The 16037-nt window shown below is 42.1% G+C and overlaps 1 protein-coding gene across 1 annotated transcript in view; it reads right to left on the bottom strand.

Moving 5' to 3' along the window:
* Nucleotides 1-16037, bottom strand: part of DOP1A (DOP1 leucine zipper like protein A) — a 129505-nt gene that overhangs the window by 70533 nt on the left and 42935 nt on the right. Inside the window, exons 4-6 of the mRNA XM_052645494.1 lie at nt 15844-16014; nt 12388-12577; nt 7234-7332 (exon numbers count right to left, since the gene is read on the bottom strand). Of these exons, the coding sequence (XP_052501454.1) occupies nt 7234-7332; nt 12388-12577; nt 15844-16014 (460 nt within the window). The remainder of the gene's footprint in view (nt 1-7233; nt 7333-12387; nt 12578-15843; nt 16015-16037) is intronic.

Below are 16037 nucleotides of genomic sequence, written 5' to 3'. Positions count from 1 at the left end.
ACGACCTCCTTCCAAGCCGTGCCCGTTGTGCAAACGACGAAGACACTGGGCTAGTGACTGTCCCCAGGCCTCTCGGGCCTCGACCTCTAGGGGCCGGGGACCAGAGCGCCCCAGGGAGACCTCCTGCCCTCCTTTGGCTTTGGAGCTGCTGAACTCCGACGGTGACTGACGCCGCCCAGACTCGGGGACCCCAATAACCCAAGCCAAGCCCAGGGTAACGCTCCAGGTAGCGGGTAAGTCCATCAATTTTTTGGTTGATACGGGGGCTACCTATTCGGTCCTTCCCTCTTTCGGAGGCACTTTACATCCTTCCCAGGTTTCGGTTATGGGCATTGACGGCCAACCCTCGTGTCTGCTCCAAACCCAACCACTATCCTGTCAGTTAGATTCCTGTCTATTTGCCCACTCCTTTCTGGTCATCCCCTCCTGCCCTACTCCTCTCTTGGGAAGAGACATACTTGCTAAGCTGAAGGCCACTCTTCAGCTAGCTCCAGGGTCGGCTCCCACGTCAGGGGCCTTCCTAATGCTACTGGTTGACCCTCCAACCCCTTCTGTTAATCCTGAGGTCTGGGACACCCGAGTCCCGGTGGTGGCTCGACACCACCCTCCGGTCCTCATCCAGCTAAGGGACCCCACCTGTTTCCCAGCCCGGTCCCAGTTTCCTTTATCTACTCGCAACCTCAGGGGGCTAAAGCCCATCATCGACCGTCTCATGGGACAGGGTCTCCTGATCCCCACGACCTCCCTCTGTAACGCGCCTATCCTCCCTGTTCGGAAGGCTTCAGGAGACTACCGGCTAGTGCAGGATCTCCGCCTGATCAACGCGGCGGTAATCCCTGCCCATCCACTTGTCCCTAACCCCTACACCCTCCTTTCTTCCATACCTCCTCAGACCTCTCATTTCACCGTTATTGACCTCAAGGATGCCTTTTTTACCATCCCACTCCACCCCGACTGCCAATTCCTCTTTGCGTTCACCTGGACTGACCCCGACACCCAGCTGACCACACAACTCACATGGACCGTACTCCCTCAGGGGTTCAGAGACAGTCCCCACTACTTCGGGCAAGCTCTGTTCTGGGACCTGGCCAGGTGCTTGCTCCACCCTAGCACCCTCCTCCAATACGTAGACGACTTGCTCCTTTGCAGCCCCTCAGAAGAGACCTCCCGACAACATACTGCAACCCTCCTCAATTTCCTTGGTTCCCAGGGTTACAGAGCCTCACAATCCAAAGCCCAACTGACTCAGACTTCTGTCGTCTATCTGGGTCTCCAAATCACTCCGACCACCAAAGCCCTGACAGCCGACCGGTGTAGCCTCCTCTGGAACATTTGCCCTCCGGCCGACGGAAACCAGATATTGTCCTTCTTAGGACTGACGGGATTCTTCCGACACTGGGTCCCAAGTTATGCTACCCTGGCCAAACCTCTATATGCGGCAGCTAAAGAGACTCCCACAGGGCCGCTGTCTTCCCCCACCGAAGTGATTCGGGCCTTCCACACTTTACGCTCATCTCTATTGGCTGCACCCCCTCTCTTTCTCCCAAATCCCAACTATCCGCACCATCTATACTCTGATGAAAAGGGAGGGATAGCCTTTGGAGCCTTGGTGCAATCGATTGGCCCCAAATTGCTGCCTATTGCTTACATGTCCAAACAACTTGACCCCACAGCCAGGGGATGGTTCCCCTGCCTGCAGGCACTAGCAGCAGCGACAACGTTGTACACCGATGCAAAAAAGCTGATTCATGACCAACCCCTGACCATCTTCTCGCCTCACCGTCTTGGTGACCTTTTAGCCTCTAGATTTCTTTCTGAACTCAGCGAGTCCAGGCTCCAACAATTTCACCTGGTATTTCTGGACAATCCTCAGGTTTCCGTGCGCCGCTCCCCACAATTAAACCCGCTTTCCTCGCTACCCTCACTCCCTCTCTCCTCAGAACCCCCAACCCACTCATGCTCGGAGGTCCTTGAGTCCCTTATGCAACCACCCCACAACCTGTTCTCCAAACCTCTACCAAATCCAGAGCTAACTTTGTTTGTCGATGGGAGCTCAAAGCGAGACCCCAATGGAAACCAAAAGGCGGCCTATGCTGTGGTAACCACCCGGGAAGTCCTGGAGGCTCAGCCCTTGCCATCCGGGACGACTTCTCAGAAGGCTGAACTAACAGCCCTGACTAGAGCCTTACACCTAGCAGAAGGAAAAAAGGCCAATATTTACACAGACTCCAAATATGCCTTCTTGATTGCCCATTCTCACGCGGCAATCTGGAAAGAACGGGGCTTCCTGACCACTAAAGGATCCCCCATCTGTAATGCCCCCCACATTACTCGACTGTTGGATGCCTTATCCCTGCCCAAAGAGGTCGCTATCATACACTGCAAGGGACACCAAAATACTCATGACATTGTCGCTCTGGGTAACAACATGGCAGATCAAGTGGCTCGACAAATTACCTTACAACAAGCCCCCGAGCCCCTGCTGACTTTGAGATCCACCCTCAACCCAGATTATTTGAGCAAGGAAGCCAGAGCCTTGCTGGTGCAAGAAGGGGCTCAGAGGCACCCGTCGGGATGGATACTACTCCATAATAAACCGGTGCTTCCTGAGCGCCAGGCTAAGACCATAATATCCCAAATCCACAATACCCTCCACATTGGACCAAGAGCTCTCTTTTCCTTTCTCAGCCCTGTCTTTTCTCCCCCACATCTCAGACAGATCATATATGCTGTCCACTGGTCCTGCCTAACATGTGCCTCCACCTCTCCTCAAGGAGGACTTCGACCCCCACAGGAGACTCACCAGTTGAGGGGACATATGCCCGGACAGGATTGGCAGATAGACTTCACCCACATGCCCAGACATCGAGCCTACCGCTATCTGCTGGTCTTGGTGGACACCTTTTCAGGATGGGTCGAGGCCTTCCTCACAGCCCGGGAGACGGCAGCGGCAGTGGCGGAGTCTTGACGGCCCATCTCATTCCCAGGTTTGGGTTGCCAAACTCTCTCCAGTCTGACAATGGGCCTGCATTCATCTCGCAGATCTCTCAGCAGGTAGCCGCGGCCCTAGGTATCGGCTGGCATCTCCACATCCCCTATCGGCCCCAATCGTCAGGCAAGGTAGAGCGGGTGAACGGCATCATCAAGACGCATCTGACCAAGCTTGCCTCAGAACTGCGGCTGTCTTGGGTCGACCTCCTTCCTCTGGCACTCACTCGCATACGGCAGGCCCTATCTCCTGACTCACCTCCCCGAGGGAGAGGCTCCCCCACTCTCGGGATACCTCCCCCTCTTCTCCCTCCTATGATCCTTGCTGAGGGAACACGCAGATTGGGTCCTGCCACAACCGACAGACGACGCGGGGCCCACCCGGCCTCTAGCACCAGGAGATCAGGTACTGCTGAAAACCCTGAGTCCCCGCCCACTACAGCCTCGCTGGACAGGACCCCATATTGTAATCCTCACCACTCCTACAGCCGCCAAACTCCTGGTACACAAGCCCTGGTACCACCTGACCCGACTCAAACGAGCTCCCCCGGGTCTCCCAGAGACAGGGGTGGCCCTGGCCCCGACCCCTCCTCCTGATCACTCCTACCGCTCCACCCTCACGGGGCCAACCAAACTGACCATTACCCGAACCCCTCTGTCGCCAATTCCTGAGTGACTGAGAAACCACCGTCCAAATCTTTTATTAAGAGGAGAGGGAGGAAGACCTTAGGGAGAGCAACAGAGGGAGAGGACAGAAGGAGTAGGACAGAGAGGAGGAGACACAGAAAAAGGAAGGAAGACAAGGGAAGGAAAGAACCAAGGGAAATGGAACCAGAGAAGGAAAGAGGAGAAAGTCAGAGAAAGCAACAGAAAGTCAGAGAAAGGAAAGAGAAGAGTTGAAGAGCGAAAAGGAGAGAAGGCAAAAGAAAGTAGGAGAGAGAGAGAGAGAGAGTGGCGGAGAGAGTGAGGGAAGGAAGGAAGAGAAAGACTGAAACTGAAAGAGTGAGAGGAAAGAGAGACAGAAAGGAATTAGAGAGTGTGACAGAAGAGAAAGGAGAAAGCAAGGCAGAGAAGCAGAAAAGAGAGACAGAATCGAAGGAAAAGAGAGAGAGACGAAGGCAGAAACTGCCAGGAAGGAAGGCAAAAGGCGAGAGAGAGAGAGGCCCAGCAGGGCTGGTTCGAATCCTGGTTCCAGAGCTTCCAGAGCTCCCCTTGGCTGACAACTTAGCTATCTTCTCTAGTGGGACCGATCATCATTCTCCTACTGCTCCTGACTTTCGGGCCTTCATCAAACAACGGCTCAACACGGTCCAGCTGATGGTGATGCGACAACAGTACCAAGGGCTTCCAACAAGCACTCCGTGGCAAGATTAACGGCAGACGCCCCCGTCATCCCGACCGTACCCTACCCCATCCCGGCCGTACCCTACCCCTCGTCGCCCCCGTTCAGCAGGAAGTAGCCAGAGAGAGTCGGCGCCCCTTGTCCCGTATCAAAAAGGCCAGGTGAAAGGTCAGGGAAAGGCCGGGATGAAAGGTCAGGGCAAGGTCAGGATGAAGGGTCAGGGCGAGGTCAGGATGAAGGGTCAGGGAAAGGTCAGGCGTGTTGAGGCATGCCTGGGCATGTCGGGACATGCCCCGGCAGAGGGCGCTGCAGACACACCCCGGAGATGGGCCGGCAACCAAGCCGACCAATCAGGAGCCGACATGAAGCCCTCGCTGTCCAATCAGGAGCTGACACGGAGCCCTTGGACACCAATCACCACTGAGCCCGCGTTTTCTTCCTTATATGGGAGCCCCTGCCCGGGCTATAAAACCCCTTCCCCACCCCTCACACCCCGCAGACTCCCTTTACCTCGCTGACTCCCTTTGCTTCGCAGACCCCCCTCGCTTCCCTGCTTACCCGCCCCCGGGATTTCTGCCCAAGAGCAACCACCCAATAAAAGGCCCTGTTCGACGGTCCATAGGGCTGGTTCCTTCTTCCCGTGGCGTTTCTTACAATCACCACATATTTCTAACATGGAAAAAAAAAATTCTGCTACAATCTCAATTAAAGGTGTAACTTCTAGAGATTAGGGTCATGCTAAGTCACTTCACTGTGTCTGACTCTTCACAACCTATGGACCTTAGCCCACCATGGCTTCTCTGTTCATGGAATTATCCAGACAAGAATGCTGGAGTGGGTAGCCTGCCCTCCTCCAGGGGATCTTCCTGACCCAGGGATTGAATCCGCCTCTCTCACATCTCCTGCACTAGCAAGCAGGCTCTTTACTGCTAGAGCCACAGGGGAACTTTCCGTAAAAAAAAGAGCAAAAACAGTCTAACAAACTTGACAAGTGCTAACACCCCTAACAGCACTCTTTTTGGGATAAGGTAATGAAGGCTCTCTTCAACTACAAATACAACTGATACTGGTTATGAGTTTATTATAGGCAAGACATGGAAAGGAGGGAAGTGGGGAAGAAAGATTACTTTGTCATGATCCTTTGATCCTTTTTCTTGGGTAACCTAATAACATGGTATGGTAATGGGGGAGAGAGAATTGGGTCTGAGTAGAGTATGTACTTTTTAAGAAACATATTCAACATAGCTATTGTTTACATAATACCAATTATACAGAAGGAAGCCAGAAGAAAATCTTCTTGGCTGGCAGGGATACAGAAGTGGTAGAGTAAGCAAGTTCTGAAGGAAGCTCATGTTGGAAAAAGGTTGAGAAATATTAGTCCACTGAGATTACACGTTCTTCTCAAGTGAACTCTACCATGACTTAATTCTTTAGGTCTTGCTCAACCCTCTATCAGTACACGGAAGGACTAAGACGGCTAAATGTTTGAAAGGGAAGAAAGCAATGGGAATGCTTAAGAGTAAAGGTTAGTGACTTTTTTCAACAAAGGGCCAGATAATAAACATTTTAGGCTTTTGAGCCACATGTTTCTTTGTCATATTCTTCCTTGTTTTCTTTTATGAGCATTTTAAAAAGTAGAAAATCATTTTTACCTTGTTAGCTGCTTGCCCATCTCTACAGTGTAAGTTTAGATTATACTGATATGTCCCAGCAGGTGTTTCAATGAAAAAGTCAGAGGCAGAACAAAGGCCCCTGGTTTAAGGATGGTAAGTCTTAAAATAGAAACTAGGGGTAGTTTATGTCTTACCCCTGTAACATACTGTTCCTACTACTAGGAGCGGTATAGGCAATAAAGTGTAAAACTCTTCAATTATTAACAACTCAATTTCAAACTGAATAAAGTAATAAGGAAAAATTTGAGCATGGCCAACCATAATGAAAATGCACTAGTTATCTATTAACCACAGCTCTTACAAAACCCCAAATAATGGTCTTTTCTGCTAATGATGTTTGCGAAATAAACTTACTTTTCCAAGGTATAACTTCTTCTTTTCTTATTACATTTGTTAGGCACGTAGCACCACCATTCTGAATACTTACACATTGGTGTTCAAACTCATTCATCCGAGTTTACAACTCAAAATAATTTAGATGACTTCCTTAAAAATCAGAATACTGATTCAATTAAGTTCCAGCTTCATTTATGATTTAAGTGAGTTGTTCTCATCTATCATGAAAGTACAGGTGACCCATGAACAACAAGGAGGTTAAGGGGAACTGAAAGCTAATTGAAAAAATTCAAGGATAATTTTAGCTGGACCACCATATATGCAGCTTCACATTCGTGGATTCAAACAACCACAGATCCTGTAGTACTACAGTACTTACTACTGGACAGAATTTGTGTATAAGTGGACTCGTGAAGTTCAAACACTAGTTCAAGGTTCAACTGTACTAGAGAATGTCAGAGCAACTAGATATTTAGCTTTCAAATTATAGCCAACTCTGCTAATGGTCTGACACACATCCCCACAATCACCAAACCAAGAAAAAATTACATTAAGACAAAAAATAACAGCTGGGCAGAAGGTCTCAAGAGTGAGCTGTGGCTCACTCACAGCTAGCAATGAATATAGTACCTCTTGCTTTTGATAGGTTAGAACTTTTTTTTTAAGGTGTGAAATAATCTATTTCACTTTCCATATTTTTACCCAAATCAATAAATCTTGTTTCCCCCCAAATTTCAGAAAGTCCATTCCTTTAAAAGGAAATATGTTTTCTATGTACTTGCTGGTTGATAAAACAAGAGAATCCAACTTAAATATAATTTAAAAAATAACAACAGATCAGGAATCTGAATTTCCAAAGAAGGCCTTATATTGAAACTGGCATTAATGTTTTACCTGACTCATGTGGAAAGGAAAACAGAAGAGTATGAGGTCCAGTGTGCTTCTCTGGACGAGTACACTTGAATCCTGCACCGAAGTACTTACTGCTTCTACCTAAAATAAGAGAGCCTTTAGTATTTATTGTGTATTACCCCGGGAAATAATTACCATTAAAATGTGACAATGTTTCAATTTTCCCTAAAAAATAAAAATACATTTTCAAATTTTTTTTTAAACCACTAATTATACATACTGACATTGCTTTGGATAGGTAAACATATTATAATAGTTCAAAATTAAGAATAACTAAAGAGTACACAGCCAAAAGTTCTCTCCCATCTCTATTTTCAATTACCCAGTTTTCTTTGTGCAAGCAATCAAGACTACCAGTGAATATTTTCTGCATATTATAAGTAAATAAAAAACATGCATGTATATATCACAAACTCTGCCTTTTTCATTTAACAGCACATTCTGAAGTGCTTTCCTTAACACTACAAAGAGTTTCAGTTTTTATAGCTAGAGAAATATTTCCTTTCATAGATTAATCCTAATTTAACTAGGCTCCTAATGATGGACATTTATACTATTTATATCATTTACTATTGTAAATTATGTTGCAATAGACATATAATGTACAAGCATACCTGTAGGACAAATCTTTCAAAGCAGAATTGCCATATCTTGGAATATATGCTGTTACAATGTAAATAAAGTAATGTTTTCTCTTAAGGTTTTGCATATTTATATTCTCACCAGCAATGTATGACAATTTGCTCTCTTGTGTTTACCTGCACATTTTTTGTTTTTGCGAATCTAATACTTGAAAAAGGGTATCTTGATACAGTTTAAACTCTTGCTTCTCTTATTATAAATAATGTTGAGAATTTTTTTAATATCTTTGAATTATTTTTATTTCCTTAGGTTAAGATTCTGTTCAAATCCATTGTTCTACTTGATTGTTAACATTTACTTATTAATTTATGTAGCTTTTTGAATAATAAGGAGGTTAGTCCTCTGTGAAGTACTGCAAATTATTTTCCAGTTATGACACTTGTTTTTGAAAGGAAATTTAAACAATGGTTTCTTTAACACTTCCGTTAAGTTATTAAAAGGAAATGTAATAATACATTGGAAGACAGTTTGGTAGTGTCTTATAAAAAATTATATTAGAAGAAAATAAAGAAGTAAATCTGATCTTGGACACAATTTCTTAGATATATCTACCCGCAACAAATGACAAAAAAAGAAAATGGGTAAATTGGATATGATCAAAATTAAAATTTCTGTGCTTTAAAGCACACTATCAAGAAAGTGAGAAGACAATTCACAGAATGGGAGAAAATATTTTGAAATCATATGTATGATAAGAATTTAATATGCAAAATGTGCAAACTAAGCAAATCTATAGAAACAGAAAATAGATCAGTGGCTGCTAGAGACAGGAGTGAAGAGAAAATGTCAAAAATGGGTATAGATGGGGTTTCTTTCTGGGGTGATGAAAATGTTCTCCAATTAGATAATGGTGATAATTAGATTAATGGGTATAGATGGGGTTTCTTTCTGGGGTGATGAAAATGTTCTCAAATTAGATGATGGTGATAGGTGGTATTTACAACTTTGTAAATACACTGAAAACCATTGAATTATACAATGCAAAAGGATAAATTTCACAGCATGTGAATTATACCTCAATGTTATTTTTAAAAGTTAAACATTTTTACCATATGAACCAAGAATTCCATTCCTAGGTATTTTCTCAAGAAAAATGTCTGTTTAAAGATGTGGTACATATATATATAAAGAAACACTACTCAGCCAGAAAGAAAGAATGAAATGATGACATCTGCAGCAACATGCACTGACCCAAGGATTATCACACTAAGTGAAGCAAGTCAAAGACCAGTATCATATGACATCACTTATATGCGGAATCTTTTATTTTTTATTTTTATTTTTTGCTGTTTTTTTATTGTGTTTTCAATGGAGAAATACATCATCTGTTTACAAAATAGCTCTTGAAAAATACAAGGAGTACAGATACTATAAAACAAAGCAAACTCCAGTCATGAGACACTATGTATATCATGCGAAAGCAACAGTCTGATCTCCAGGTTATGAAAACTAGAATTAAAAAGTCACTACACAGAAAAGGTCCAAGTTCTCAGCTTGGCAAAACTTGGGTGCAGTTACATGAAATGTTTAATAAACTGAATTCTTTTTCCCCAATGTGTAAACAAAATGACAAGACTAAATCTGTGCCTGGCAATTTCTATCTAACTCTGAAGCTACACAAAACACACAGACACCTTGTAGACTTCACCTGTTAATCTGATCATTTTATCTTCTTAGGTGGTGGGAGGAAGGGCAAGGTAACTGTGCAGACCAAAGATGCGGGAAGTAGAAATACTGTATACTAGGGATGGAAGAGCCTGGTGGGCTGCCGTCTATGGGGTCACATGGAGTCGGGCACGACTGAAGCGACTTAGCAGCAGCAGCAGACATTACAAAGCATGGTGAAAAGAAAGCCTCAATCAATGCATAGCCTAAGGGGGAAAAGACTAGACTCCAACTTTGGAAAATTAATTTAGAGGGAACGCGGAAGAGTTTAAGTACTTGCAGTGTAACATGAAAAATGCACACGTGACAGAATGGAGCACAATAAACGTGACACAAATGAACGTATTTACAAAACAGAAACAGACTCACAGACGCAGAAAACAATCTTATGGTTACCAAAGTGGGGAGGGATAAATCAGGAGGTTGGATTAACATATACACACTATTATATTTAAAATAGATAACCAACAAGGACCTATTATATAGCACAGGGAACTCAACATTCTGTAATAGCCTAAATGGGGTAAGAATTTGAAAAAGAATAGATGCATGTGTATGTATAACTGAATCACTCTGCTGTACATTTGAAACGAACACAACACTGGAAATCAACTATCATGTGCTCAGACACTCAGTTGTGTCTTGACTTTTAAAGTTTAAAAAAATAGTTCTGAGTGGGGGAAAAAAGAAGAACATACGTCTGTACAAATGACTGTATGAAAATGTTTATATTATTAGTTTTATTCTTCAGTTCAGTTCAGTCACTCAGTCGTGTCCGACTCTTCGTGACCCCATGAATGGCAGCACGCCAGGCCTCCCTGTCCATCACCAACCCCCGGAGTTCACTCAGACTCGCGTTCATCGAGTCAGTGATGCCATCCAGCCATCTCATCCTCCGTCGTCCCCTTCTTCTCCTGCCCCCAATCCCTCCCAGCATCAAAGTCTTTTCCAATGAGTCAACTCTTCGCATGAGGTGGCCAAAGTACTAGACTTTCAGCTTTAGCATCATTCCCTCCAAAGAAATCCCAGGGCTGATCTCCTTCAGAATGGAATGGTTGGATCTCCTTGCAGTCCAAGGGACTCTCAAGAGTCTTCTCCAATACCACAGTTCAGAAGCATCAATTTTTCGGTGCTCAGCCTTCTTCACAGTCCAACTCTCACATCCATACATGACCACAGGACAAACCACAGCCTTGACTAGACGGACCTTAGTCAGCAAAGTAATGTCTCTGCTTTTGAATATGTTATCTAGGTTGGTCATAACTTTTCTTCCAAGGATTAAGCATCTTTTAATTTCATGGCTGCAATCACCATCTGCAGTGATTTTGGAGCCCCCCAAAATAAAATCTGACACTGTTTCCACTGTTTCTCCATCTATTTCCCATGGAGTGATGGGACCGGATGCCATGATCTTCATTTTCTGAATGTTGAGCTTTAAGCCAGCTTTTCCACTCTCCTCTTTTACTTTCATCAAGAGGTTTTTTTAGTTCCTCTTCACTTTCTGCCATAAGGGTGGTGTCATCTGCATATCTGAGGTTATTGATATTTCTCCCGGCAATCTTGATTCCAGCTTGTGTTTCTTCCAGTCCAGCATTTCTCATGATGTACTCTGCATGTAAGTTAAATAAGCAGGGTGACAATATACAGCCTTGACATACTCCTTTTCCTATTTGGAACCAGTCTGTTGTTCCATGTCCAGTTCTAACTGTTGCTTCCTGGCAGACAGTTTTATTCTTAACGGCCCCAAATTGGAAACAATGCAAATGTTTGTTAATCACTGAATGAACAAACTGTGGTATATTCATAAAATACTAGACGGCAGTATAAGAGCTACTGATACATATTGACATATGCTAAACATGGATGACTCCCAAATGTGTTATACAAAATGAAAGACACCAGACAACGGCTAACACTGCATGATTCTACTTATGTAACATTCTGTGAAAAGCACAATCTAGAGGAATAGAAAATAGAGCAGTGTTTGCAAGGGCCTGGGGGTGTAGGGGAATGGGAGAGACTACAAACGGACACAGAAGAATTTTTGGGGGTGATGAAAATGTTCTGTATCTTGATTTTGTTGCTTGTCTGTATGTATTTGTCAAATTCATACAACTGTACACATAAGATGTGTTAATTTCAATGTATGCTAATTATACTTTAATATAACCAAAATATGTATAAAAATCTGTCAGTTCATAATCACATGGGGAGAAAGGAAAGGATGAGTAATCACAAAGTTTCTTTTGAAACTTTTCAGAAGGACCCTCTAGAGTTTTCTTGGTTTTCCGTTCATTGTTCATTTTAAGAGTACACATTCTATAGGCATAAATGGTTTCCTTCTGTTCTTAACTTTTTAAATTGAAAAGTATAAGCAAGCAATTGATGTGAATTTTTCCAACTATCTTTCACTGTCTGCTTTAGTAATACCTACTTTTGCACAAATCCGATACAGAATCTGGCTATTACTTGGTCTAAAATCTGTCTTTCCTATGAAGAAAGCTATGATCCAAGAGAAGGTTCACTGTAGAATAATAAAATGAATGTGGCTATGGTAAACAATGATCTGATCAGTTAGCAACATGGTAATAAAGACCATTTATTTGCTTGAATGATAGATAATGAAGATAACATATAAATGACAATCCCTTTTCTATGAAAAAGAAAAACTTGAAATTTTCCAAATCAATAAGGTGACTATTTTGGTCTTTAAATTTCCTTGATGAAAAATATAAGCCTCATGAAAACAAGAACATCATTTGTGGCATGATTCTCGGTATCTGGCTATAAAAAAATATTCGTTAAATGAGCAAACATGTGTAGACCTACCATTAGCTCAATATCACTGCCAATTATATAAAGCTGATCTTCCATGGAAAGCTTCCGGTTCAAGTGGGCAAGAACATAGGTGATTCCAGGCAAACGCACAGCAGGACTGGTGAGAAGGCTACCCCAGAGGGCACTGTAGAAGGCTGACTGGTCCACTGCAGCAGCAACCTTTTCCAGTAAAGTGTTTGTTCTGAGGTACAAAATAAAGTGCTTTAAAAAGGCAAACATTTAGCTTCACATTGTTAAGCATAAACCATTTTACTCTCCCAGAATGTATGAAAGCATCCTTGTTGTAGTCGTATGTTCTGCCCTGGACACAAGTTGGGTGGATGGGAAGAACCATACAGGTCAGAGTCAGAGGGCTGGGTAAAAGTTCTGGTTCCACCATTGACTAGCTGTGTAATTTAGTGAAATCACTTAGTCTTTCTTGAGTTCAGTTTCCTCATCTGTAAAAAAGATAACAAAAAAAACACCTCCACAAGTCCCATCTACCTCAAGGAACTGTTAAACCCACATATACTTTAGTTAATAGTAAGGAACCTTGTAGGCTATAGTCCATGGGGTCGCAAAGAGTCCGACAGAACTGAGCGACTTCACTTTCACTTTTTTCATAGAAGAACATATATTCTGTTGACTTTCTACAAAATTTTAAAGGACATTTCCTTTTCTTATAAATCATATTACATAATTTACATCATGCGACATGCCAGGCAGGATGAAGCACAAGCTGAAATCAAGATTGCTGGGAGAAATATCAATAACTTCAGATATGCAGAGGACACCACCCTTATGGCAGAAAATGAAGAGGAACTAAAGAGCCTCTTGATAAAGGTGAAGGAGGAGAGTGAAAAAGCTAGCTGAAAACTCAACATTCAAAAAACGAAGATCATGGCACCCGGTCCCATCACTTCATGACAAACAGATGGGGAAACAATGGAAACACTGACAGACTTTATTTTCTTGGGCTCCAAAATCACTGTAGATGGTGACTGCAGCCATGAAATTAAAAGATGCTTGCTCCTTGGAAGAAAAGCTATGACCAACCTAGTCAACATATTAAAAAGACAGACATTCCTTTGCCGACAAAGGTCCATCTAGTCAAAGCTATGGTTTTTCCAGTAGTTGTGTGGATGTGAGAGTTGGACCATAAAGAAAGCTGAGCGCCAAAGAATTGATACTTTTGAACTGTGGTGCTAGAGATGACTCTTGAGAGTCCCTTGGACTGCAAGGAGATCAAATCAGACAATTCTAAAGGAAATCAGTCCTGAATATTCATTGGAAGGATTGACGCTGAAGCTGAAGCTCCAACACTTTGGCCACCTGATATGGAGAACTGAGTCTTTTGAAAAGACCCCGATGCTGGGAAAGGCATGAGGAGAAGGGGAGGACAGAGGATGAGATGGTTGAATAGTATCACTGACTCGATAGACATGACTTTGAATAAGCTCTGGGAGTTGGTGATGGACAGGGAAGCCTGGTGTGCTACAGTCAATAGGGTTGTAGAGTCAGACATGAGTGAGCAACTGAACTGAACTGACTGAATTTAAAACAACTTGAATGAATTATGCTACTACAGAATATAAGATGCATTATTCAAGGTAAACAAAGTAATACACAAAAATTTAATACACTGTTGTATAACAGATTCAGAATCAAGAGAATGTGATGAAGTTCAACTGTTTACTTGCTATGTGATTTAATACTAACACTGTAACCTCTTCTGGTCTCAACCTACTTATGCATTAAAAGAACACGCTTTCACATCTTTTTGTGTTGAATAACTGGCAAAACATAATGCTATGATCTGAATGTTTTCATCCCTTCAATATTTATACGTTAAAACCTTGATGCCCCAAAGTGACTGTATTGGAAGATGGAGGCTTTGGGCACCTTCATGAATGAGATTAGTGTTCTCATGTAAGAAATTCCAACAGAGCTCCATAGCCCCTTCCAGAAGGTCAGGGTACAGGTAAAAGGCACTGGCTGTGAATCAGGCAGAAGGCACTCACCAGAACACGATCATGCTACCGCTTTGATTCTGACGGCCAGAATCAAGAATGGTGAGAAATAAATTTCTGAATTTATTCCTGAATTCTTGCATTTCTGAATATTTTTGAATTTCTGAAAATAAATTTCCTCTCAGTCTGTGGTATTTTTTTTACAAAAGCCAAAGGGCTTTCAAGCTAAAAGGACTAAGCCACATAACAAGATAAATCATACAGATATCATAGTCATAAAGATCATTATTCAATTTCCATGTTACATTTTTAAAAAATTTTATTATTATTTGATTGCATGAGGGGTGTTTTAATTGCAGTATGTGGGATCTAGTTCCTGGACCAGGGATCGAACCCAGGCTTCCTGCATTGGGAGCACAGCGTCTTAGCCACTGGAACACCAGGAAAGTCCCCACATTAAATTTTTAATTGTAACTAGCAGAGTTACAAAATCATATTAATTCTATGTTTCCCTTAAGAGAATAGAACAATTTAAAACAAACCTGATTCATAAACTAAGTAAAATAAGCTCACATCATGTTTCTAAAATTGTCCTGAAATGGAAATTAATTTTTTCTCAAAGTAACTTTATAAGAGTGATCCAATATTTTCAGGGTTAGATTCCTACATCATTATGGCAGCAGATGAACATACAAAAAATAGAGTAACTTGTTTAAATAAATTATATAAATATAAATCATTAAGACTACTCATAAAGTTTGGCATTTTCTATTTCTGACATCTTAGTTCATAATTTCCTTTTTGGTAAGAATATCAGTAACAGAGATATTAAAGATACTTAATGCTATCAAGCCTTGTATACCACTTTTAACTTCCAAAGAAATAATAATAAGCTCCAAACAGACCAACTCATTTTCTTTGAAGAGTTAAAATAGCAAGAGTACCGTGTCAATAGCTACTGAAAGAGTACTGTACCTGGTGTTAAGGCTATTTTTAACAATTTAAAACTGGATGGCACATTGCCCAATCGTCCATTCTTTTTATTAATCTAAATGTCCTATCTATTGTATTATTATTTTAAATTATGAGTCACAATTTTTTAAGTGACTTATAAGTGCTGAGGCACTGCACTAAGAAATTTCAATATTACAGTAACACAATGAATGATATGTTTTTTTAATAGATGAGGAAACTGAATAAAGTTCAGAAATGTTGAAAAAGTTTTCCTAAGCTCACACAGTATCTGCTGAACTAGGATTTGAACCCAGTCCAGCTATCCAAGTCTATATTCTTATTATCCAGCTATATTTTCAGTGTGATACGCAGATTAGATACACTACAAAAATTTTTTTTTTTTTGCTATAAAAATGTTCAGGTCAGGTACTAAAGTGTTTAGAATAATCCGTTTTTGTGATGTTAATATTAATGATTTAAGGATGTTTGCTGACAAATTCATGACTTTGATTACTTAACTGCAGCAATAACAGTAGTATCTTACCTCTCATAGTACTCTGATCCTTCTTCTAAGCCAGGAAGAATACCAGTTAGCAATCCTTGTAGACCAGGCTTCAGTGTTTTACCCAAAGGCAGATAATATATCTCATACAAACTCAACAATGTTGGTTTCACTGACATGGCAGCATTTGCAAGGAGAGGAAAGAGTCCAGAACTGTTTCAAAAAATAAAAACAAA

This window comes from Budorcas taxicolor, chromosome 9 (assembly GCF_023091745.1).
Source record: "Budorcas taxicolor isolate Tak-1 chromosome 9, Takin1.1, whole genome shotgun sequence".
NCBI classification, from domain to species: Eukaryota; Metazoa; Chordata; class Mammalia; order Artiodactyla; family Bovidae; genus Budorcas; species Budorcas taxicolor.
Note: the sequence above shows the minus strand (reverse complement) of the source record. Positions and strands in the feature narration are given on the sequence as shown.